General features: G+C 36.5%; 1 protein-coding gene across 2 annotated transcripts in view; it reads right to left on the reverse strand.

Annotated features, from left to right (window-relative positions):
* The window catches only part of LOC115660293 (transcription initiation factor TFIID subunit 4-like), a 197726-nt gene that overhangs the window by 140678 nt on the left and 30577 nt on the right, over window positions 1-26471 (reverse strand). The window contains exons 6-9 of one of the 2 annotated variants that reach the window (XM_030581550.1): window positions 25769-25858; window positions 23651-23905; window positions 14248-14350; window positions 9484-9598 (exon numbers count right to left, since the gene is read on the reverse strand). In XM_030581550.1, coding sequence (XP_030437410.1) covers window positions 9484-9598; window positions 14248-14350; window positions 23651-23905; window positions 25769-25858 — 563 coding nt within the window. Of the gene's footprint in view, window positions 1-9483; window positions 9599-14247; window positions 14354-23650; window positions 23906-25768; window positions 25859-26471 lie in introns of both variants that reach the window. The other variant, XM_030581549.1, reaches the window with a different exon arrangement.

Genomic DNA, 26471 nt, shown 5'->3' on the forward strand with positions numbered 1-26471 from the left:
GACACACTTCACCATTCACACTTGATCTTTGTTTTCTCTTCTGAAACAGTCAAATATAAAGACTGATGTGCACACTTTCCCACCGAGAAATGAACTGAAACTAGCAGCTCATTTCTTTGCCACTGGACTGCAGTTCAGTCTTTGGCTAGGAATCCACCATCAGACTATATTTGTCTCACTGAACTGCATAACACGGCAGGTTATACGACGGCAACACATACAACAGAATTGCCTTCTGAGTGTATGTGATTCCATTTGGCTTGATGCCCCGTGCACAAGCAGGGGGATAATGAAGTAAGATGTGCATGGTGGCGGCTGACACCAGAGTGCACAGATCAAGGGGATCCATCACCCTGCTGGCCATACAGCAAAATCATCCATGGCCCTGAAGAAAGGCTATGATCTCTGCTGCTGAAATGAAGCCCACTGGAGCACTCCATATCTTATAATCCTTATCAATCTATTGCCGCTGGTGAAAATCGCACAGGCAAAGGACAAGATTATTTTTTTCCTCGGGAGGGACAAGACTGTGGATGTGGAATCTTTTTGCGAGATGGTGCTCATTAGGATTTGAGGAAAGTGAGTCAAGGGCAAAAGCACAAAAAGAAATCTCCATACACTATCTGAGTAAAGGGTAGAGAACTTTATTCACTTATGAGACAGGTTTAAATCCCTAAACCATAGTCTAATAGTAACACTGGCTTTAAAATGGCAATGTAACTGGAAATTTATGTATAATGTCAGCATTATTATCTATGCCTGTGATCCATGAGAAAATTATTAACCCAAAACATCAATATAAATAGTTGAGGGAAAAGATAACCTATTTGCTGTAAAAATTTAAAAAGTACAACTATATATATTATACAAAGGGATCATCACCATAACTGATTACTTCTTGCACTAACATTCGACAATTATGTAAATATGCATAAATGGAACTCATATATATATTTGGACAAAACAGTTCTATCAAAGTCGATTTGAATCATGAACATGTGACAATTTTTACAGCCAGATCACAGACCCTACCAAGTACAGTATTACTCATCACTATTTCAATGCTAAACTATTTTCTCTTTACTAATTATCATGGTGATTCGTGCCCCCCCACCCCCGGGCTACCAAAAAGAAAAAAGAAAAAAAAAAAAGCAAAGCTCCTTAGATATAGTTATTGTAAAGCTACAAAAAAGAGGGGTGAGTCATTATTTTCTGTTTGTAAAAAACAATGTGGTCTTATCGCACCAATTTAAAAATAAATTCTTATTGCTCTTTCTAATGCCACCATGAGTCACTGTACTGCTGAAAACATTCACTGCCTTAAATCCTCTCTGTCAAGTTGCAGGGATGATGTATAAACATCACAAAAAAGTGGAATGCTAAGTTTACATTAAAAAGTTTATCCTTTATATTTATATTTAATCTTCTAGAGATGCACTCAACTCTTTCCCCTTCTTCTGCATGATACTTTTGCCACCTAATATTTTTTTTAAAAGTATACAAATTCTGAATAAAAGATTAGAGTCCATATATTATAAACAAAATAAAATAGGCATCAATTAGTGGCAATAAACTATTTTTTTTCTGGAGGGGTTCCAATGATATTATCTAGAGCATTTCAGTAGCACTAATAGTTTAATACATCAGGAGAACCTGTGGATAGAATAATTTTCTTGCATCTCACTTGCTAATTATTTATCAATAGTTGTGCAGAAAATAAAATATTACAGGAAAGGTAGAAAAAGCAAATTGTAATAGTAATTGGTGATTTGACTCTTCCAGTCTAACGGTAGTCTGTCATTCCTCCTCCCCCCCCATTCTTTTTTTTTATTTTGAAGAATTATAGAATGGAGGGTAGAGTGGTTTTGGATACTCTAAGAAGAAATGACAAAAAACTTGCAAACCTTGTTTCTCAACTGTTTCCTATAAAAGTCAACTTTTCACTCCAGATCATTAGGTTTTCAGTAGTAATTCTATGGAACAAAGATGCCATCCTGTGGTAGGTTAGATTGATAGTTACTATCTATTCCCCTATAGGTTCCTTTGCACATCACACTGTGCTCTAAAGGTACAACATAGCACAGTAGCTGATGATTCCCACTTTTGTTGTATTGTACAGTTCTTAGGGTATTGGAAGCAGCCTCACAATATTGTGTGTGTTATTTATTAGTGTAGGACTGGTTTTTCCCCTCAAGCTCATAATGTTGTCTACATCTTAACAGAGAGATGATCTCATGGACCATTTTCCCTCCCACATGTAATCACACAAACCACCTTTCCTCCATTCATGTAGGAAACACTGGTGCAATTATAGCATTGCTTACATGAAAAAATGAAATTAAGAAGGAAAGTAATATATATATGTAGTTGTCTTAATGTAATTTTAATGATTATGTGGAAACAGAGAGGAGAGCCAGTGTCATGTAGCCAGCCTCTTTGTGCATGATACAGTCTTTAAATACGTTATCACTTACACTTTTTCTCATACTTCTCAGCAGGATTTGAACCCAAAACCTTCAGATACATAGCACATACCTATTCCACTTGAACTGTGTGGAGTATATGCTGGTGGGAACAGGCTATAGTGTTACTCTCCATATGGACTAACTTGTAGTGGTGGACATGCCACATACTTTGCCAGTGAGTTACACATCTATTTTGGAGAAAGTACTAAAATATTGGTACTAGAACTGGAGTTACGACACATATTTACAACTTTCTATTTTGGAATGTGAAATAAATTGTACATGTATCTAGCTTGAAATAGCTCTTTGGAAAAGCAGAGAATCTGGAAGCCCTACATCAAAAGTTTTAAGTCATGTACAATTTTGAGTGTAAAATCATTGATGGCATCCATTTTAACTAACTGAACAGGACAAGACGCTTTGCAATTTGCAGCAGAATATTGATAGGTCCTAGGAGACTGATTCAATTACTTGACTATGCCAATATGCCACTACATCACCCAGTTTGGAGTGTCTTATTTCAATTATAAAATTGATCTTTTATTTCTAAAATATTAAATTAGAGAGAGTAAACAGAGTTTTGTTTTTACATATATTTTCCCTCCATATTATTTTAAATATTAAAAGATTTGTGACAATGTTGGAGGCCAACGGCTTTAGTTGGGGAAGGATTCAGATGTTGTGTCTTTGGCCATTCCAACGTAAGTCTAAACTAGCTTTTGATGAAGTCTACTTGTGAACGTGCAACTATTAACACTGACTTTCTTATTTTAAAGGTTCATGGACCAATGGCAGTACACCACAGGTGTTGGCCTCCAACATTAAAAGTGAGCTCAGAGTTTCAGGGGAATCTTATTCTCGCTTTATAGGCATAGGTTCCACAATACATTACTCTGGTAGCACCAGGAGTGGTGTAGATGAGGTTCAGAGGTCACATACAGCCAGCTCTGAAATATAGCTCAGAACAATATGGGGCCTTTGGAAAAGGGAGGTGAACCTAGATAACCACTATACCTATCTATCCCATCTCAAATAAAACAAATCTACATTGGCAGTATTCCCCATAGCCAGTCACAGCAGTTTCTTTGTTTTAAATCTGGCGGGTCTGTCTTCTATAATGAATGAGATCAGCCAGATGATGGCTTTTAATCACACTTTACTCGGGGCTGGATCACTGATTACCCTATTACAGTCCCAGTCCCTTAACATTCCTTTTTTTTAATTATTAAACGTACGTGAGGTGGATGGGAAAAGGAGTAAATCTGAAAATGGAATGGAGAGCTAAAAAACAAAAAAAATCTACCACCACATACTTTTGTGCAGTTCAAAAAACTGTAAAATAACTGTCTGTGAAAAAAATAGGAAGTTAAAATTCACCTAAAAGGCTAATGTGCGACCACAATCATCATCAGCAAATAAGATTTTTTAATCATTGCCCTATAATTTTAAATCAGAATGATTTCAGGTTTTCAAGATTCAAGTTTCAAGATTTAATTTACAGAGAAACAGGATGCACTGAACTTGTTTTAACTAGATTATATGGTTTTCAGAGAAGACTAAGTTTTCAAAATTCTGCCATGAAATGTAATCACTTCACGTTTGAAACAGACAAAACTACCAAAGTTATCTAAAAACTGAGATAAAAACCAAAAAAAGTTTGTGCAAAAATATTAATGGCCAGATTTATGAATACTTTATAAACTTCTCGTAGAACCTTAATCCTCAATTAGTCCTGTTGTACTCACTGGAACTATTTGTGGAGCAAGGTACCCATTGTGAGTAAAGTTACCATAATCCTGCTTTAAATTATTTTACATAAAGGAAAAAAGCAGGGTATACAATACCAACATCTCAAAATGTCTGAAATGGTGAAGAACATTTTTTAGAGATTAGGGCTGTCGATTAATCGCAGTTAACTAAAATAAATTAATTGCGCTGTTAAACAATAATAGAATACCATTTATTTAAATATTTTTGGATGTCTTCTACATTTTCAAATATATTGGTTTCAATTACGACACAGAATACAAAGTGTACAGTGCTCACTTTATATTTATTTTCTATTACAAATACTTGCACTGTAAAAAACCAAATAGTATTTTTCAACTCACCTAATAACAAATATTGTAATGCAATCTCTATCACAAAAGTGCAACTTACAAAGGCAGAATTATGTACAAAAATATAACTTCATTCAAAAGTAAAACAATGTAAAACTTTAAGGCCTTTCAAGTCCATTCAGTCCACAAGTCCACCTATTTCTTGTTCAGCCAATTGCTCAGACAAACAAGTTTTTTTTATATTTTCAGGAGACAATGCTGCCCGCTTCTTGTTTACAAAGTCACCTGAAAGTGAGAATGGGTGTTCACCATAGCACTGTTGTAGCCAGCATCGCAAGGTATTTATGTGCCAGATACACTAAAGATTCATATGTCTCTTCATGCATCAACCACCATTCCAGAGGACATGCGTCCATGCTGATGACAGATTCTGTTCGACAACTATCCAAAGCAGTGTGGACTGACGCATGTTCATTTTCATCATCTGAGTCAGATGCCACCAACAGAAGGCTGATTTTCTTTTTTGGTGGTTTGGGTTCTGCAGTTTCTGTATCAGAGTGTTGATCTTTTAAGACTTCTGAAAGCGTGCTCCACACCTCGTCCCTCTCAGATTTTGGACAGCACTTCAGATTTTTAAACCTTGGTTCGAGTGCTGCAGCTATTTTTAGAAATCTGATATTGGAATCTTCTTTGTGTTTTGTCAAATCTGCAGTGAAAGTATTCTTAAATCAAACAATATATGCTGGGTCGTCATCCGAGACTACCATAACACAAAATATATTACAGAATGTGGGTTAAACCATGGAGCAGGAGACATACTGTTCTCCTCCAAGGAGTTCAGTGAGAAATTTAATTTAACGCATTTTTTTTTAACAAGCATCATCAGCATGGAAGCATGTCCTCTGTAATAGCGGTTGAAGCATGAAGAGGCATATCAATGTTTAGCATAGCTGGCACGTAAATACCATGCAATGCCAGCTACAAACGTGCCATGCAAATACCTCTTTTCACTTTCAGGTGACAATGTAAATAAGAAGCAGTTAGCGTTATCTCCCATAAAGGAAACAAACTTGTTTCTCTTAGCAATTGTCTGAACAAGGAGTAGGACTGAGTGAACATATTGGCTCTAAAGTTTTACATTGTTTTGTTATGGAGTGCAATTATGTAACAACAACAAAAATCTACATTTGTAAATTGCACTTTCATGATAAAGAGATTGCAATACAGTACTTGTATGAGGTGAACTGAAAAATACTATTTCTTTTGTTTGTCATTTTTACAGTGCAAATATTTGAAATCAAAAGTAATATAAAATGAGCACTGTATACTTTGTATTCTGTGATGTAACTGAAATCAATATATTTGAAAATGTAGAAAAACATCCAAAATATTTAATAAATTTCAATTGGTATTCTATTGCTTAACTGTGCAATTAATCACAATTTTTTAACTTGATTAATTTTTTTGAATTAATCGTGTGAGTTAACTGCGATTGACAGCCCTAATTTAATTACAATATATCTATCCAATCAAGCGTTATTCTTTCCACTCAGACCTGTCCCTCAAATAATTATTTACAACATAATTCATGATAGCTTGGATATAGACAATGAATTCATCTGATTTGAAAACTGGATAAGGAACCATAGTCAATGAACAAACAGACGCATGTCAAGTTGTGATGGGGCGAGGAGTAGTGTGCCACAGAAATCAATGTTAAGTCGAGTCTTAATACAGTTATTCTCACAAATACTTGGTTAACTTAGGTTTGATATTGCTCTGGAATATTTCTTCACACCACAAACACCTAAGAGCCAGTAAAACAAAGTAAAGGCATACTTTCAGGCCCACCCTGCCATTATGATACTCAACCATTCAAAAACATTAATACTCTGTCTAACACACTAACTTTCAATTCAACAATATTATCCCTCCCAACATACATAAAGAAGAGAAAAAAAATCAGATTTTCAGAAAATTAATTCTGTACTCATAGAGTAAGTGCTGTAAATTTGGGGAGGTTACACTATATTATTCACTATGCTTATGCAAAGAAACAATGTAAACCATGCTCAATGTGCAAACGTAAATGCAATCTCAACTATGGAGTCACTATTGCATCTCCAAACACTTGTCATTAGAGTTAGCCATTTATCATCTCAATTTATAAATCCAACTATCAAAGAATTTAATATATACTTCCCAGGATTGTTGTATTGGCAGATTAGCATAGCACAGTGGTTCTCAAACTTTTGTACTGGTGCCCCTTTCACATAGCAAGCCTCTGAGTGAGATCCCCGAGCATAAATTAAAAACACTTTTTAATATATTTAACACCATTATAAATGCTGGAGGCAAAGCAGGGTTTGGGGTTGAGGCTGACAGCTCATGACCCCTCCATGTAATAACCTCATGACCCCCTGAGAGGTCCGAACACCCAGTTTGAGAACCCCGGTAGCAGATTAGATCACAATGGTGAGGCCCCTTGTGGATTTCCAGGAGACTTGTGTTTGTCTCTCCTCCCTGATTATGGAAAGCAATACTTGGGAAATACTATTATATTTTTGGTATTATAGTAGTGCCTGAAGGCCCCTAAACAAGATTGGCGCCTGCCTATGGCAATAATGTTCATCTTTAGGTATCATCACAGGTAACAAAACCATACACATGAAAGGGGTACTTCACATTTTTCCCTGACAAATTTTAGCCAGGATGAGTTTTTACCCCAAGATAAAACAATATATGAAGTTATGTGGGTTTTATTTTGGGGAAGTTAGGGGATTGACAACTGGGTTTATGAAGGGAAACTAGCTTCCATCTTAACTACAGAGCACTAACCATCACTCCACAATGCACCGTGAATCTAACTTTTACCATACTAATTATTGTCAATATTGAAGGCTAAGCTACCATTTGTGAAACCCTCAGTTCATATGTGCCTCGCACGTATAAATCCTTCACATTCACTTCAGTAAATAACATTTTATATTGGGAAAAATAGTTCAGCAAGATATGATAGACTTAGTGTTTACATGATAAAAAGAAAATGTCTAGAAAAATAAAGTTCACACGTCTATTACTAGTGACCAACCCTTTGCCCATAAGACTAAAAAACTAAAGTAAGTTATTTTAAAGAAAGAGTATGAAATAATGAAACAAAATTGCAATAATAAAGCACCGAGGGTAAAATGAATTTATACATAACACAACTATTTTTCAAAATTTTTGCTCTGCTTAGATGCCAGTTTGCCTTCTGGCTACAAACACATTCTTCACACACGCTGGGAATGTTGAGGAAAACTAGTCAGCATTCAGAGGATTAATACAGATTTCCAGCTCTGTGCCTTTAGGCTTAATAGTCAGACATCTATTTGTCCTCAGGAGAGGTTAGGGGTTGAAATGCAAATATGCAAACAACAGAATTCTTTGTTAAGATATCAAGAAAAAACTCGATCTCTACTACTGTTTAATAAATCCTTGCAATTTTGTGGATTTATTTAAATTCAGCATTGTGTCTTACTATTTTGAACAAGAAAACAATGCAAGAAAATAAACACATTCATTCTGACTAAAATTTATTCTCTAGAGGAAAAATGACATACACTCTTGACAGCTTATTTACCAAACTCACTAAAGATTTATTGATTTATCAATCAGTGCCTTGAGCATTTGCTTCTCCCCTAGGGAAAATTAACAATTCCAACTAATCTAATATATTCCACGTATAAACTAAGTGAATGAAAGAATCAATCCTGGCACAATTTACAACCTCCAGTAAAAAAAAAATGCTGTCCCTTTTGGTGTATGTAAAATTGAAAGCCATGCTAACGAAGAATAAATGCCTATGTTGCTTACTAATACAAAAAATATTTATTAAGACAGTACAATTGAACCCAACATACATTTTAAATCATTTAAATACTCAGTGGGAGGCAAGTGCATTGGAAAATAAAAAATTGAATGATTTTGCTTCTACATTAATACTAAGTACTACTGCTATTAGCTGCAATGCTGACATGCCTCAGAGCAGAGATATTTCACAACGTCCCACGAATTCTCTTTAACTCTACCTGTAAAAGTCTAAGCTCGTCAATTAATTACTGGTTTGATGAGGTCAGATCAAAGTAAGTATCCTAAAGGAAGAATGTGACAGTCTAAGAATACTTTCCCATTTTAGCAAATAAATAGGAAAAAAGGGCAATATTTTAAAAGGAATTAAAATGCACTTACATCCATTAAACAAAATTAAAATGAAGGTGGGAGGGAGATAAAAACAGCAAATATAACCTTAGCTTTCCACTACAAGTATTAAAAATGTTCAAAATACATAATGTACAATAATATTTATAGAAGTTTGAAGGGTATTCACAATAACAGGCATAACAGCTCAGTAAACCCTGCTACTGGGCTGAATTTCTGCAGCTCCTGACCACTACAGGAACTCAAAGAATGCCCCAAGTTGTGCCACGCAAACAAATCACATCAACAGCAAATAAGGCAATGAAGTTTCTCTCATCAGTTCAAAAGAACAGAGTTTTCCCTAGGCTTCATACCTGCAGCTGGTCTGCACAAGCCTATCCACATACAGTATGTCTTGCTGTCACAGTTAGGATCATCTCAACAAGGTACATTTCATATGAGTGTTAAAATCTGATTAATAAAAATAACAGTATTGCACACTTATGAAAACCTCATCTATATAGCTTCCTTTACTAAAAAAAAAAATCATATTCACAAAACTGATTTGTAAGGTTTATTAAATATTTTTTAAAATCTGCATTGGGGGAAAAACTCTGGCATCTTTCCTTTTTTAAAAAGAAGTTGAACTAAATAAGCAGATTGCCATCCAATCAAAGTGCATGGGAAATCTAGGAATTATTATAAAATACTGCCCTCTGGTGTTAAGCCCATTTTAAATTGTGTGTGTGAGGAAGGGGGTTGTTGTTTTTTGTTTTTACCTGAAAGATCCACCTCCAGGGTCATTCAGCTTGTTTTTCTGATTTGCAGAGACCTGAACACCAAAGCCCCCAGGACTTTGGCTGGCTTGTATTGTTGGTGCCTTCCCTACTGTGCCTGAAAAACACCAAGCAATGTTATTATGAGCCGTCTTAGACAATTTACATCAAAGAACCTTCTGTCCAGGAACTAAATTTAACTGTCTCTAAATTGCAAACAAAAGCAAGTTGTTATTTTTAAAGGTTCCATTACTGAAGAAGAGAGAACAATTTAATAAATAAAGATGAATATTAACTTTTTTTCAACATTTACTTGTGAAAAAATTAAAGATTCTAACACTGCAAACTATTATTCATAGCTGACTAATTAATATATTTATTATATTATTAATATAATGGCAATAAATATGTTTGCAACTACCAGTAAGCTACTCTTCTACATAATCTGCACAGAATAAGCAAACAGGAACTGAAATAATTTATTTTAAAGGATAAGCGAGAGGTACCATCTAAGAGTTTTGGTAAAAATCATGTTTAAAGATATTCAATAATACTGTAGTATTTTGTCTTTGAAAAGTAAAATATATTTTCTTTTTTCCTATATAATGGTTTACTTTCTTACAATGAACAACCACACATTTTCAAAGTTAAAAAAACAATCTGAGTTACTGTTTTACACAGTACATAAAAATATGTAAAATTTGAAATAAAATCCTATTTAAAGCCCTACACTTTTCTCATTTAAAAAATATTTTGTAAGCAGTTCACTTCTGTATCTATACTATGAAAAAATACTTTCAAATACATGGTTATATCAATCAAAGTAAAGATTTTCAAATGGGCCTAGGTGCACGCAGTTCCCCATTGAAAGTTAACAGGAATTGGTCATCTAATTCCCATCAGTGTTTTAGAAAATTCCAACCAAAACATATAACAATTTTCTGTTACTAATTAGCAATAAAAATTACCACAAAGCAATAGAGCTCTGGATGATCAATGCAAGGAAACATTATACCAGGGCTTGAATTAAAAAGTTTTGATCAAGTGGAATTTTTACATTTTTAAGTGATACTTTAGTTTACTGCTTATATACTTTATTAGTCACATCTATTCGGGCTATAGGTAGTCTGATTCTCTTTATCGTTCTTCAGTGCAAGCCCTTTTTAGGCATGTATAAGATATTAAAAATTAAGGTCTTCTGAATTGATAAATTCTTCCCTTTTCATGCTTACAAATCTCAATTACTATTAATGAGTTACATACACATGTAAAGAAGACCTTGAGACACCTTCAAAATTATCTGAAAGACCTTCTTGCAGTAGTCTTATGACTCATTTATTATCTGCAAGTGGGCATGCTTTCATGAATTTTTGTGATTTATATTATTTTTTTGTTTCATAAGCCCTAAAAACTAAAGCATGATTAGCTGAACTAATAAATTATTTAACAACGTATGCTTTTCTGTAACAAAAGGGTTTGCCTTGACTGAGGACAGCATTTTTTTTTTAATTCTAAGATCTTTGTTCAACTTCAGTCTGAGCTCTCAAGACAAAATTTATTTGACGGTTTTTGTTCAATCCCTCAGTCTACTGTGTATTACAGAAACCTCTGTATGAAGCCTCAATCTTGGAAAATCCACAGTAAGATTTAGGCCATCAGTTTCTAGACCCAGGGAATGAACATGTACTGTGACGTACTGAAGATCCATGAGATGACACAAATAGCATCAATCCTTTAGCTGGTCAACTCATGTATCTATTTCAAGTAAACTAATTAGAACACTTTTTATTGAGTGAACTGGAAAGCATGGGATAATGAATGAAATAGAAGAAAAATTAACATAGGTCAGCATGTGCTATTTCTGTTTTGGAGACTCAAAGGGGCATTAATAATAAAAAAGCTGCAATGGCGCTGGCAAGGTCTAATAGATTTAGTGTATAGTGTTAAAAATAAAGTAATGAAATAGTAGTAATGTTCATCCAGAATTAATTAGCATCAATAGTTTGATTTTTCAATGGATGCTAAACTTTGATCCAAGAATATTACAAGAAAGTACAGCAATGCAGTAGTCAATCCTTTAGTTTCCTGAAAGCAACCTAAACATATACAAACTGTCATATCTAAACTGTATATAGAGAATTAAATTCCACTTGCCTTCACCCTATGAATATGAATTTTCTCAGCTGGATCTGACAGAATGTAATTAAGTATGAGGTTTTAAATCTGGGATGATGTATACCTCCTTTTCTATTTTTAACAGCTACTGTATGTATATAAGCAACAATTTCCTAGGTTGCATACTTTGTTGTTGCAAGGCCCAAAGCAAAGATAGAAACCTTGATAATGATCTCTTTGTTTATTAAGGCAGCCCAACACAATTTGCAGTAACATTTGTAAATTAAAATCAGCTGTTGGACTGGATACCTCAAGAGACTGATAATGACATACTGAGTCTTTCACCATTAGGTCACAGGTTTAAGTATAGGCAGCAGGGTTTGGAGGAATGAGCCTGAGATTAGCTGTCAGTAGGTGCCTAGTTCTAATCCTGGCTCTGCCAACGATTCACTGTGTGGCCTTTGCCAAGCTACTTTACACCCCGCTAGCTCAGTTTCCCCAGCTGCATGGCCTGGTTTACACTGTTTTTGTACTGGTGTAATTACTTCAATAAGGGGTGTGAATTTTTACTTAAACAGTTATACCGGTACAGCCCCTCATGTGGACAGAGTTATACAACTATAAAGATACCTGACAGTCTGCCTACACTGAAAAGTTGTACTGCTTTAACTATACCAATAAAGTTAAAGCAGCACAAACCTCATTATACTAGGATAAAGGTTCTCTGTCCTGCTATACCTATTCCTGTATGGAGAGGGGAATGCATTATACTGTGTAAGACACAATCATAACTGTGTTCACATTAGGGGGTTGTACTGTTTTAACTATACTGAGATAGTTAAAGCAGTATAACTTGCATGCAAACAAGCCTGTAAACAGAGATGATAATACTCATCTCATTTAGGGGAGTTTTAAGAATTAATGTTTCTAAATGCTTTGAATGTGTAAAGCTTTATATAAATGCTAAGAATTACGCTAAGAATCTTTAGGCAAGATTGTGAATACCACCTGTTACCACCTCATGGCCAATCAATGGGCTACATGAAATAAATGTGCTTTTTAGCCATAGTTTAACAGAGAGATGTCCACATCATGCAAACTTCCATCACCATTAGCACCACTGTTGGCATTCTCAGCACAGAGGTCAAGCACTGAATGGGCAAAGGAATCAAATTAACCTTTGCACATTAAGGTACACCAATCAGGATTCCGAGTGTGAAAGCTTGCACTCTCATTACATAGTAAACAATTTTTGTGTTAATAAAATTAGGATCTTAGGCCTGGTCTACACTGGGGGGGATCAATCTAAGATACGCAACTTCAGCTATGAGAATAGCGTAGCTGAAGTCGACACATCTTAGATCGACTTACCTCCCATCCTCATGGCATGGGATCGATGGCCGCAGCTCCCCCGTTGACTCTGCTTCCACCTCTCACCCTGGTGGAGTTCCGAAGTCAACGGGAAGTGCATTCGGGGATCAATTTATTGCGTCTAGATGAGATGTGACAAATCGATCCCTGATAAGAGCACTACCCACCGATCTGGTGGGTCGTGAGAACATATCCTTAGTGTCAGTGCTGTCAATCCAATACTTCTTTTAAGAAGTAAACTGACTTCAACCCTGACTGGAGAAAGCAGTCCCAAGCATGAAAAGATAGATCAGTCTCCATGTCCAGGCAACCCTTGGCCTCTCTGAAGTGAATGGCCAGTCAGAGTGTCAAATGGTGCTAATTGTAATGGCGGGTTTAGGATGTATATACTTGTCCATGGGCAACAGGAGAGACCAAATTATTCACCAGATAGACAATAATGATTTTAGACATTCCCAATCTAGACTGGATTCAGACTGAAGACCTTAAGATGACAAGCTCTGTATACCATTACAAATACTCGGTTATCTAACTGCCTGCATCCAAAAAGATATTTGACAACTGTAAAGAAAAACAAGGTTAAAGATGGCAAGTAATAAAGGGGTGCTGGGAAATACACACAAGAACCTCTAGGGAGAATAAGGAGGAGAGAACAAGCCAGTCCATTAATTTATTTTTGCACAGCTGTATGGAGCATCCTGGTTCCATACCTAGCCTCTTGCACCCCAGACTGTCAGTGGCTAGGCATGCTGCATTCAGCACTCAGTCTCTGGCAACACAAAAAAGTGACTCTGGCAGCAGATGAAAGGCATTTAGCTGAAAAGTTTCTCAAATGTCCTACCTGGTCCTCTGCAGCTGGAAAGACAATGGCTACAATGTGTGGCCTCAAGGGTGAGAGATAAAGCAGGGAGATTAAACCAAAGCATTCTTATGGCTGCATCAGAAAAGTGAAGAAAGTCTTTCCCACATCAGGGGAAAAGGTCATACCATAAAACAGTAAAAGCCAAACCCCTCACTTCATTCGAAACTGCTAAGTGCAACCTGGGCAATTCAGGATGTAGCCTTAAATTAGTAGTTATAGAACAGTTAGCTATATCAGTCAGAAAAATAGGTCAAAATTATATCGTGAAAACATGCATTTTCAGCCAGGAAAATGTAAAAGGTAATGTCAAGCCTGCCAATGTCAACGCTCAGTTTTCCCCATGCTACTACTTTGTAATAAAATTACAATTAAATTCATACAAATGTAACATAAACTCACTAGAACATTTAAACCCATACCTTGAGGTCTAATGGTCTGAGTTATTACCACTGGCATCCTAATCTGGGTAGTCTGGCAAGCAGGGTTTCGTTTCACAGTTTGAGCAGATGTTGACTGGATAATCTGCTATTATTGAAAAAAAGTATACTTATATTATACTCTATATACAAACACACACCACGTGTAAATATATATATTTACATATATAATTACTAATTTAAGCATGTGGGTCTCTAAACCACAGCCAGCTGGTGACAAAAGTCATATTTCTGTAATGTATGTGATTTTGTGGGAGTGTGTGTATATGTATACACACACACACACTCTCTCACATGTCAGCAGTATGCTTTTGAAAAAGAATAACCATAAATATTGTTTGGCAAAAAAGTCATTTTCTTGATCCAAAAATATTGTATTTCATAGGTGTGAGATCAAAAATAAAGCTCTGGGGTTTTTTTTTAAATACAATTTTACTAAGAAGGAAAAACATTTTAGGAAATCTTCATATTGATCACTAGTTTCAGTGGTGTTCATCTACAGCCCCATAGACTTTTCCCTTTTTTACTATTTTTGTTAGTACACTTCTGCATTTTTAATAAATATCAAAAGTTAAATCTCAAATGATTACACAAGACTTGCAGTCACACATGCAAAAATGGGAAACAGGGACTATTTATAGTCACTGTGTAATCTTTTACCTTGTATCATTTATTTTTAAAATCATAGAATTTTATTGCTTCAATTAATCTTGGGGCAAAGCCTACTGCCCTTAATTGAGAATTTCAATAAGTCAGAACGAGATAAGAACCTTGCAACTTGATCCCTTATAAATAAAAAAAGAAAAACAAAATCTGCAAGGGTCACATCTCAATGATATCAAAATACATGTTCATAATATCAGGAACAGAAAAGCACAGATGTAGAACACTAGACTGTCCAGTACACGTGGCTTTCTCAGAGGAAGACGAAATCCATAAATAAATTAAAAAAACTGCAAGAAAAGTTTAATGATTTTGTAGGGGGGAGGGGGAAGGGGAGGGGGACAACCTCCACTTTAAAGGATGGTAATGACACAGCCATGACTGGTTGAAGATAAAGCTACACAGACAACTCAGGGTCCTGAAGATATCACAACTCATACAACCTTCACAGTCATGGCTGTATCATTACCATCCTTTAAAGCGGAAGTAGTTTTTCTCTCTCTCTCTCTCAAACAAAATCAATAACATTTCCTGCAGGATGACTGTACTACAATTCAGATTGCAACCTAATTTAATATGTTACACAGAGCAAACAGGAAATAATGCATCTTTGTTTGGCTCATCAGCATTATTCTTATGAACTGTACCCCAGAACATCTTACAACTATACAGGCCAAATCCTGGATTTAAAAAGGGATTTTGCAGGATTATAAAATACAGTGAAAATGAGAAATTATGTTTTCAAATTTAGTTTTGAAAACAGAGTGAGAAGGAATGGAGGTAGGAAGATAAAGGAAAAGTTTCCATCACCAGAAATTGAACAAAAGGTTCCTGCATCATAAGCAGTGAAATTATGGGAAAAGGGAAGGAGATTGGGACTAGTTAAGCAGAGGGAGTGTGAAGGGGAACTGAGTGAAACATGGTTGGTGGGGTAGGCTAAAGTAGCACCATGGAGTTTTTAAAACAAAAGGGGCAATTCTCAATTGTGCCTGAAATTAATGAGGAGCCACTGGAGGAGTATAAGGATGGGCATGATGTGTGGTCGTGATTCTTTGTACGTGAGAGAAGACAGGCAGCAGCATTCCGTACATGCTGGAATTTGGAGAAGTGGGAGGCCATAGTCAATCTGAGAGGAGACAAAGACATGCATGGATGAGGAGTCATCATAACTGCGTACACAAGCAATGTTACAGAGGTGGGGAAGCCAACTTGCAAAAACAGGAAAGGTGGGAGGGAACAAGACAGTTCAATGAAAAAGGAAGGAGCTACACTTATGGACACAGAAGAGAAAAAAGGAGGTCTCTATTAAGTTGGGAGACAGAGCAGCTGCATGTATTTGGGAATGCTCCTTTTGCCCAAGAGAAACACTTCTACCTTAAAAGCATTTGGATGAACCAAGACAGGCAATGAGTGAATAGGGAAGAGCCATTAAACACAATTATCATCAGAGCATCCGCAAAACTTCAAGGTAGAAAAACGTGCTCTAGAAGAAAAAGAGGAGCTTGGTAACTGAAAATATTAAGAGAAAGGAGAACTGAATGCATCTTGATGCAGAGGAGAAATTACCACTAGACATAGAACAAGTGTGTTTTAATAGGCAGGAAGACAATAGTCCACAATGTCATAGGGTACTCTGATCTAAAAGACAAAAAAGGCTAATTTTCTCAATTACACCTCTCTCTAGTCACCATGCTCACAATATTCTTTCAAACTAAGTTTTATTTTGGTGATAGCAGGTAAACTTCTCCTCTCTATGACATCAATACCTATCTTCATTTCCTGATACATTCTACTCTCCTCTGAAAAGATGTAAAATGACAGATTTTAAACAGCTGACGTGGTTTGATACCAAAGACAAGGCAGTTATTGATAGTGGCTTAATAGAAAGAGAAAGGGTGTGGGACAACAAGGACAACAGGAGTGGAGAAGAGGGTCCAGAGAACAGACAGTTCTCTATGAAAACTTTCAAGTAAGATAGGGAGTGTAAAAAGAGGGTAAATATACTGGGGTGGAAAGCAGAAAAAAATAAGTGAAAATAAAAAGTATCGCCAAATTTAAATAATAAATCAAAATTATGTAAACGAAAGGAACCCCATAACACCCTGTCCATACTATCTGCATAGCCTACATGTGGCAAAGAGCATCTAATAGCAGGCTGCTACTCCCCCTCCCAAGCAGGTGGGCAGGGAGTGGGCATAGTACAACCTCTTGTGTCAACACAGCTATATGCTGGCCCCTTAGTTGGCCTGGGATGTAAAGTTACAGTCCAGTCCTTTGTGCATTAAAACAAGTCTTACACAGAAACATCTCAGCCAGCACACTGAACATGCTGAACTAACAAAGTTTTCACATAATTACATGCAAAATGTAGCAATAAAGGCAACAGTATAGGAAATAAACACACTGGAAATGATACAATTCTGAATACAATAGTCTCTGCTTGATAATTTTTCTTTTTTTCTCACAATTAAGTGAGAAAATATTGTGGAAGAAATAAAAAAGTTCTTAACTTGTATATGCACACAGTACAGATTGGCTATGGTCTGATATGACATTTATCTTCACTCATGAGTAAACACTTGCTAACTCACTTGTGGCTATGCCACTTGTGATTTATCAGTCTACTCACTCCTGAAGATAAATGTCATATCAAACCTTAGCTATCATGTAATCTGGCAGCATTAACTCGCTTCTATCTTGCTTTTGTGGGTTTAGATTTCATACATAACATTAATGTTGCTATCCAGGGCCACATTTTTACAACTTGCCTAAAAATGATGCTTGTAAAATTGCATATGCAATTGTGTTTTCTCCCCTCACATTAATAAAAAAATAAAATTAAAAAAAAAATCAGACAGCATCTTCTGGTAAAAGCTTCTTTTTCTCCACCTTAACCAATACTGTGTTGCTGGATATACGCTTTCAAAAAATCAGCGAAGTCAGAATGAAAAAAAAAAAAAACCCCACAAACTATTAGGTCATGTAAGTCCTCTCCCACTTACTGTAAGATTCTCTAGTCTACTTTTAAATGTTTCAAGTAACAGGAGTTTCATCACTTCCTTTGGGAGACTATTCCACAATCTAACAACAGATCTTACGGTAAGGATTTTCTCCCTTACATTCAGCCTAAATTCTACTTTGCTTAATTTTATCCCTTTATTCCTATTTATACTCCTTGGGATCACTCTAAATAATTCATCACCCTACTTTAATGTTTAAGCCCTTAAAATATTTGTAAACGTTTTTCATACTCCCCTTTAGTCATTGTTTGACCAAGATATATTTCTTTAATTCTCTTAATCTTTCCTCTTAAATCTGTCCCTTAATCACCATTTTTGTAATTTTCTGAATTCTATTAAAATTATTTTTTTTTTTTACATATTCAGGTACCCAAAACTGAACGTTGTATTTTTAGAGAAGTGCCACCATTGGTTGATAAAGGCCACCCCAATGGTCCATAATATAGCACCAAATTCACATCTGCCTTTTTGCCACTGGCTTACATTGCAAATATGTGTCAAATTTCCAGTCCACTGTCATGTCTGGGTATCTTTCTGAATTAATGCCTTTTAAATATCTACTGTTCACTGATTATTTGCATTTCAAACTTATTATACACTCATTTTAGTTCATTGACAGGACCTATACGCATTTGTTCATTAATACAAGCCAGTTTTTTATCGCCTTCAGTGAACTTCCTTTAAACCAGTAGACACCTAATGATCAATCCCAGCTGTCTTCCAAACAAAAAGTAGAAGAGAGTGATGTCCACTGAATCTCCAAAATGCAGTCAGAATCCACCAGCTCAACATTAAAGACCCAAAACCAAAGATTTCAGTAGTGTGGGGGGAAAGGGGTAAAATCCCATATTATCAGGTATTCATGGTCTGCCATTTTATTTTACTTCTAATTTCACATTATTTCACTGACTTAGCAGCATTTCCAAGGCTGGTATAACGGTTAAGAAATATTTCAGAGCAAATACTTTTCCGATAAGCAGTGGTGGATTAGCCACTGGGCCAATGGAGCCCATGTCCAGATGCCCCAGCCAATTGGGGGGCCCCGGAAAAATGGGCACTCCTGCCTGGTGTGCCTGCCAGGAAGCAGGAGAAGCCCCCGCACGCTCACTCTGCTCCCCAGCAGGAGCGCCAGGTGGGCAGGGGAAGCCCCCACACCCCAACTCTGCTCCCTGCCCAGAGCACCGGGCAGGTGGGTGAGGCCCCCGTACCTTTCCCCATCAGGAGCGCAGGGGTGTGTGTGAGGGGGGACTGCAGGTGGAACGGGTGGGGAGGAGCCCCCCACTCGTTCTGACCAAGGGCCTCACAAATCCCTAATCCACCTCTGCCAGTGAGTTCTAGTTATCCCTTTTGGACAACATGCACTGTTTTCATAAACACACATTTCCTAACCAAGAACTCCGAACACAAGCATTACATTTATAACACCGACAAACCCTGGTTTGTCAGCAGGTGAGATTGAATCTGGGACCTCTGGAGCTTAGCGCATGAGCCTCTACTGCATGAGCTAAAAGCCATATGGCTGTTGGCTAAGGCTGTAGAGCAGGCTCATTAATCTCTGTCTCTATAAGTGGTCTCGGTGCCACTAGATGGGACAGAGCACCTCATCCAGGAGGTATGTGGGTTATACATTTATAGTTCTTTGTATTTACACTCAGATTTTTTACAAAAGGCCGTCTGAAAGCTAACATTCCTACTGCCACTAGAGACCTTCAGGTTTGCCATCCAACCTCTAGAACTGACTATACTTCTTCAAGCCCTTTCTTATCATATTGCAGTGTTTCCTCTTTTATCAGCTATTCTATCAGCAAGTCCATATCTAAGATAGCAAGTGAATATGAATCATATGCCTACACCCAAATGAATCAAAACTGAAAGGAAAAATTTATTCTACAGCCAAGTTGTCCAATAGCAAAAAAGGATGGTATTGATAGCACTGATCTCTCAATCTAACCTGAGAAACACAATACATACAATGCAACACACAGCTGGATTATCACCACTAGATATGTTACATACAGCTTCAATAGGGTCAACAAATATGAAAAACTGCCCTTGTTTGGTTTCACAGTTCTATCACTATTTGTTACCTGTAGTACCCATAATGTGCTAAGTACTGTCCACATACATGAATACACAGTTCCAGTCCCAAAGTATTTGCAGTTTACTCAAACCCAGATCAAGTATGTAGGTATATAAATAGTTTTTTGGCTCATCACATTAGTCATTCATCAATATTTTTTCAGTATCGAAAGGAAAACTTAATCAAAGATTCCATCCAGCTTTCTCAGCAAGCAGGAATTAATACTGCCACCTCAGTCTTTCACCTGCAGATCTCAAGGTGCTTTACAAAGGCGTTAAGTATCAGAGGGGTAGCCGTGTTAGTCTGGATCTGTAAAAGCAGCAAAGAATCCTGTGGCACCTTATAGACTAACAGACGTTTTGAAACATGAGCTTTCGTGGGTGAATACCCACTTAGTCAAAAGATTATCATTATCTCCTCTTTGATCTATCAGAGGCATCATACAATTTTAAATTTGAAGTTTTCTTCATCTCCTATTGATTTCTACATTCATGCACCATAACTGTACATGGTCCCACAGATGAAAATTTATACTGAAGCACCCCCTCACACATCTAAAATGGTGCTACCAATATCACTTCAGCTGTGCAGCAACATCTTGATTATGCACAAAATTTTTGTTCCGTATCTCTTTCTTAAAGGAGAAAACAAGAAAACTGTTTTCTTATTATTTTGATGCAACTTCAATTTAAGGGAAAATTCACAAAATACTTTAAAACAACAAACTCAGCTGGTTCTGCGTGGGACTTTCAAGGTTGCTCAGCATTGGCATAATCTTGCTGGCACTGAAGCTAATGGGAGTTTGACCAAAGACTTCCACAGAATGAGAGTTTTGCTAATGCAGGACTTTAGAAAAGTCTACTGCCTCAATGCAGGATGTGAGACTGAGTGAGGCTGGGGAACCCTGAAATACCTATATTATAGAATAGCTATATATTACAACCATTAGCGTCCAAAGGTTTCAGAAACACCTCAAACTTTTACTCCTTGGTAAAATTCAGAAAAATCAAGAGAGGGGGCTAGTAGACAGGCGCCCCTAATTTTAGAAGGCACTGAATGACTCTGTAGACAGGCTGGCTCTAAAGAGGCTATACTCCATTAGTTCTGCCCCCTTCAGCTGGACAGTCTGCAAAGCCACTTGAAATTCTCTTCGGTAAGCTCCAAGTCTAGAGAATCTGAAGCCCAGCCAGCTTTCTCCCTAAGCATTGGTCAGCTTGAGGCAGGCCAGCTGTAATCTTCCTCTGTCGGTCTGTCTTGGGCAATCTGGCCAAGGGTCCTTGTTGTGCTCTGGGTTTAGGGAACACAGACTACTTTGAAGAATGCACAATGTTCACCATTAAAAGGTCAATATTTCTAATAGTTACCACACAGTTGTATTGAAGATACCTCAGTGTCTGCCTGTAATTGGAACAGTGGTTGTTGTGGTAACTCAGATAACCTAGTACAATGATTTTTGTCAGATGCTGACTTAACCAATTTAGCACAATCTAGGCGATAGAGCAGGGCTTTGGTTAACCTGAGGTTCAGTTCAATCAGCCAGACTACTAATAAGCAACAGACACAGTAGTATAGATTTATATAAAGCTCTTCTTTATATAATTAAACTTTTCTGTATGTTTTCTAAATGTATTTCCATCCTGTAGTAGTCCTTAAAACACACTTTTTCTGGCAAGTCAAGATGCAACCTTCTGCCTCTGCAACTATTGCTACTTCATGAGACTACAGCAGTTATTTCATTTCTCCAAATGGATTAAAACACGTTCCTAAGAACAGTCATTTTACCAATTCACAATACAGAACTGTCATATGGCATGGCCCATCCAACCGGTGCTTAAAACATGCCACTTTTTAAGTTGTCAGCTATGATACGTTAGTTTGGAAATGAAGTTGTATGTTCAAAATAAGTTAACAGATGACTGAGCAGGCATTCATATTGCTACTCTGTACCATTCTGTTCTAAATAATACAATATTCCGGAAAAGGTTTTCCTTATTAGAGAGGAGATAATTTGCACAGTTAAAAGAGAGGAGCAACAGCAGCCAAGTCCAGATTCAAGATCACATCCACATGTCTCATGTTTACTATAAAAGATAAGGTCAAGTATCTTAGCATCTCAAAAAGTTCATATAGTTCATTACAACTGTTCTCCTATGACTTTGCTACTCCTACTATAAAATAATTATTTTAGATTTTAAAAGTTAATGATTAAACTGTTTTAAGAAGCATATGTACTGTCCAAATGACATGCAGCTCAAATGGGTATTTAAAAAATGTACATTGTTACTTTTTAATTAAATAAACTATTTAAAGTTAAACATTTAAAATAGATTTTTTCCCCCAACTATTTATTTCCTTTCCTAAGTCTACTAGTTCAAAGAACAGTAATGTGACTAACAAGTTCTGGCAAAGCTGTTACACTTGCATTTTAGAATCCTGATAAAGCAGAATTCCATCAGCTTAAAATAATATGTTCAAATTTGCTCATCCTAATTTTTAAACCAAAGTTGTGTACTATACTCACATATACATGTGAACTGCAAACAAAGAACCATTTCACAAAAGTAGTTAAGACAGACAAGAATGGACTGCCATATCATTAGGCTTAGGCTTTTGAAAAAACTGAAAAAATACATATACAAGGCTATATATGCTATATACCATGGGCCCAATGGTACCACTCCACAGTGAGTAGAACTTTACTACATGAGCAGTCCCATTGAAATCAATGGGGCTGTGTGCATGTAGTAGGATATTATTCAGTGTAAGCAAGAGTGGGGAATAACATTTTGGTATTCTGACTAGACCAAGCTGATTGTTACAGTAAAATTATTTTCTTTTCCATAGTTTTCTAATTAAAAATGTACAGAAGAGTTTAAAAAGGGACCCTCCCTTATTCATTTTAAATCAAATTAAAATCTAATCAAAGCAGAATAACTTAACACTGATTGCATGATCATATGATCATCTTTAAAATCTTAATTCTTCCTGTGAGTCCTGTAAGTCTTAAAAAGCTAGCTCTCTTGTACTGCTGTAATTAGGTAAGTATCCACTGCAACTATATAAAAATCTTTATGTCCCAGAAATGAAAGCCCTGATCCTGCAAAGACTTATGCACATCCTTAGCGTTATACAGTGTCAGTACTTCCATTAAAATTAATAGGAATACTCACAGTACATAATGGTCAGGGCCAGCTCCATGGTTTGTGCCACCTCAAGCAGTCAAAAAAAGAAAAAAAAAAAAAGAAAAGAAAAAAAGAAGGCTGCAATCGCGATCTGCAGCTCTACCGCCACCGCTTCAGTCTTCGGCCACAATTCAGTGGCTGGTCCTTCGCTCCGACAAGGACCCGCCCCCAAATTGCTGCCGAAAACCCGGACATGCTGTCCCTTCCCCATGGCCGCCCCAAGCACCTGCTTGTTGGGCTGGTGCCTGGAGCTGGCCCTGGTAAAGGTGAGTATGTGCATAAATCTTTGTAGGATCAGTACCTAACATACTATAGCAGAAAGACAAGATAATGAAAAACAGAAGTATTTCCAAATTAGAATGTAATAACAGAAATAAAGAGTAACTTTAAAACCACTATTCAACCTATTTAGAAGTTGTTCTTTATGTTTTAGTACCTACCAGTTGAGAACTCTGATTTGACTGTACTAGTTTAACCTGAGGAGGCTGAACTGTATTTGACACAAATGTGCAAATGCTGTTTGGTTGCCTTATTCCTACTGTCTGAGTTGTGACATTAGAGGAAATACTTCCAGAGGCAGGTTGAGGTATAACTTGTGACAGCTTGGTTTGTTGAAGCGGCTGCTGAGATGGCTGTCCTTGCAAAACCGAATGTTGGCTATTCAATAAAGATTGTCTCAATGCCGGCAGACTTTTCTAAAAAAGTAAATAAAAAAAGAAAAATGGGGAAAAAAATCAAACTTACTAAGCCATCAAAAAAAGAGTCTGTTTTTGAAATGTATACACACACTGGAAAGCATAAATCTTTAAAACCAGTTGAATGACCTGTCTAGCACTTCAGGAGAAATAAACTTGTACATTTTAACATTCTTCATATTTTATATGAAGAGAGAAAATTCAGCATGGATCTCATCACAAGTTATTAATTTTTAATTTGGTCAACATGGTGGGCTACAGTATGACCTATCCTAATCCCACCACACAGGGGAGTAAGGCCCCAAAACCAGCAGTCCATTAGGACTACCTGAAACATGGATTTAGATCCTGTGAGGAGCAAAAAGTGGATGGGGAAAAGCGGAAGGGCAGAAATGAGCTCCATTTCCACTGTGTGCTGCCAGAAGTAAACTGCACCCCTCCTAGGACTGTAGTAAGATACCTCTCCACATAGAGTACCTAAAGCAAGACAATTTAATTGTGGCTGTCTTAGGGCAATAGCTGTGTACTGTATTACTACTGACGTACTGTACTGACTTTATTAGAAAAGTGTGCTATTGTGTGCTTCATGTTCAGACTGGTTCATCCAAAAAAAAGTTCTAAAAGAGTACACTGTATTTTATGAATAAACTTTTTACTTTTTATATTATGTTCTTTTGAAGTGCTCCTCCAGGCAGCTGCAGGCTTTCGCAGTGCTTACCCCAGGCTGTAGTCACTTTTAACTTCTGTTTTTTATTTAAAAACGTAATTGTTGTTGCCAAGAAATGACTTCAAAGACAGGGAAGAAGTTAAAACTTTTTGCCAGAGATGGCTGAAGAAGGAAAGCAGGGAAGAGAGTAAAAAGAAACTGTTAATTATATCCTAGGAGAGTAGAGAGGAGAAAGGAAAGGGAAGGAAAGGAAATGAAATGAAAGGAAAGGAAGAATTAAAAAATTAGAGGAAAATTCTGCCCTAAACTGACAGACTGCAAGTTGGGAGAAAAATAGAAAACCATGATAACTGGGATGTGGGTGAACAGCAAAACATACATGTTTTACATCTAGGAACTAATGTTGAGTACCAGAGTGCCAAATTCTGCTTACTCTGCTCACATAAGTAAGCAGCTGGAAGTCAATGACAGTTTTGAATAAGTAAGGCAAGCAAAATTTAACCACATATGCTAATTTGGGGTACAAGAAACAATTCCATTTGAGATCACATTTTATAATATTTCTCCAGATGTTCCTCATTATAGGCGAGCCCTGCCCCAAGAGGACCACCCTGACAGAATTTACTAATTAATTATTTCAACAAAAGCAACAGCATGTTCAAGAGAAGCGTTTAGTAATCTCCCTTACACACTGCCATGTACACTGAATGTACTTGATTGCTCTTATTTAGACAAGACAAAAGCACTAGAAAAAAGTATCTCAACATGGGTACTACAAACATACTGGTGAAGTAATCTACCATACCACTTTTGACTGGTGTACTTTATTATAGACAATACTGTGTTTATTTATCATAGAAAAGTAAACCCATTACAACAGTAAGATACCTAAAGTCATGTGGGTGGTCTTTAACTACCTATGTTAAACGTAATGTAATAAAGCTGCCAAAGACAATCCATTTCTTCAAACTTTCCATTTAAATATAGGAATATAATATTCAAGTAACCCACAGAATATTTATGTTTCTAAATTAGAAATTCTTCTTTTTCTATTTCTTAACTAAAATGTTCTAGATAGTCAAAACTGATTACGTATTGTGTGCAAGTTTGTACATTCTAAAAAAATTTAAACCTGAATAAGAAAGGTTTATCTATTCGGTAGATAAATTTCATATCTAAACAATATTTATATTCACCTTCAGGAAAGGTACTAGATATGGCTGAGGAGATGATTTCAGCTCTGACTGAAGGCAGCCTGTAAATTCTTCTGGATCAATCTTTGCATCCTAGAGAGGGGAAAACAAAAAAATAACTATTTGGGATTTTTCTGTTTTCTTAAAGAATGAAAACATATACTAGGACAGGCTAACATTGTGGAAATATTTATATAGCTCAATAGATAAGCCACAAATCAACAGGGACTTTTAAAGTTCAAAGTCCCTCAAACTCATCCACAGCTATCAAATCTTTCTATGAAGAACTAACACACACACACACACACACACACACACACACACACACACACACACACACACACACTGCTTCTCAGAACTCAGGAATCTGTGACCTTTATGTATGCAACTCCCTCAGGGATGCAGACTTAAAGAAACAACTGGATCCCATAAACATGCAAGTCTTTATTCAATACTTCCATTCTGTTGATAACTTTCAGACAGTGATTTCTTTAAAATACTAATCCAAAAACTGGTGTTTAAAAATAACCTTGAAAAACTATTATAACATTTACTAGCCCTGGCATAAAACCTATCAGAATAAGAAAAAGATACTTTACTTGATGGTTAAAAAACACCACCACCCAGACGAGTGAACAAGTAGAATTTTTGAAGTAAGATTTAAAATAGAAGAATTATATGTATGTATATTTATTAGTGAAGATGA

This window comes from Gopherus evgoodei, chromosome 12, assembly GCF_007399415.2.
Source record: "Gopherus evgoodei ecotype Sinaloan lineage chromosome 12, rGopEvg1_v1.p, whole genome shotgun sequence".
Lineage (NCBI taxonomy): Eukaryota > Metazoa > Chordata > Testudines > Testudinidae > Gopherus > Gopherus evgoodei.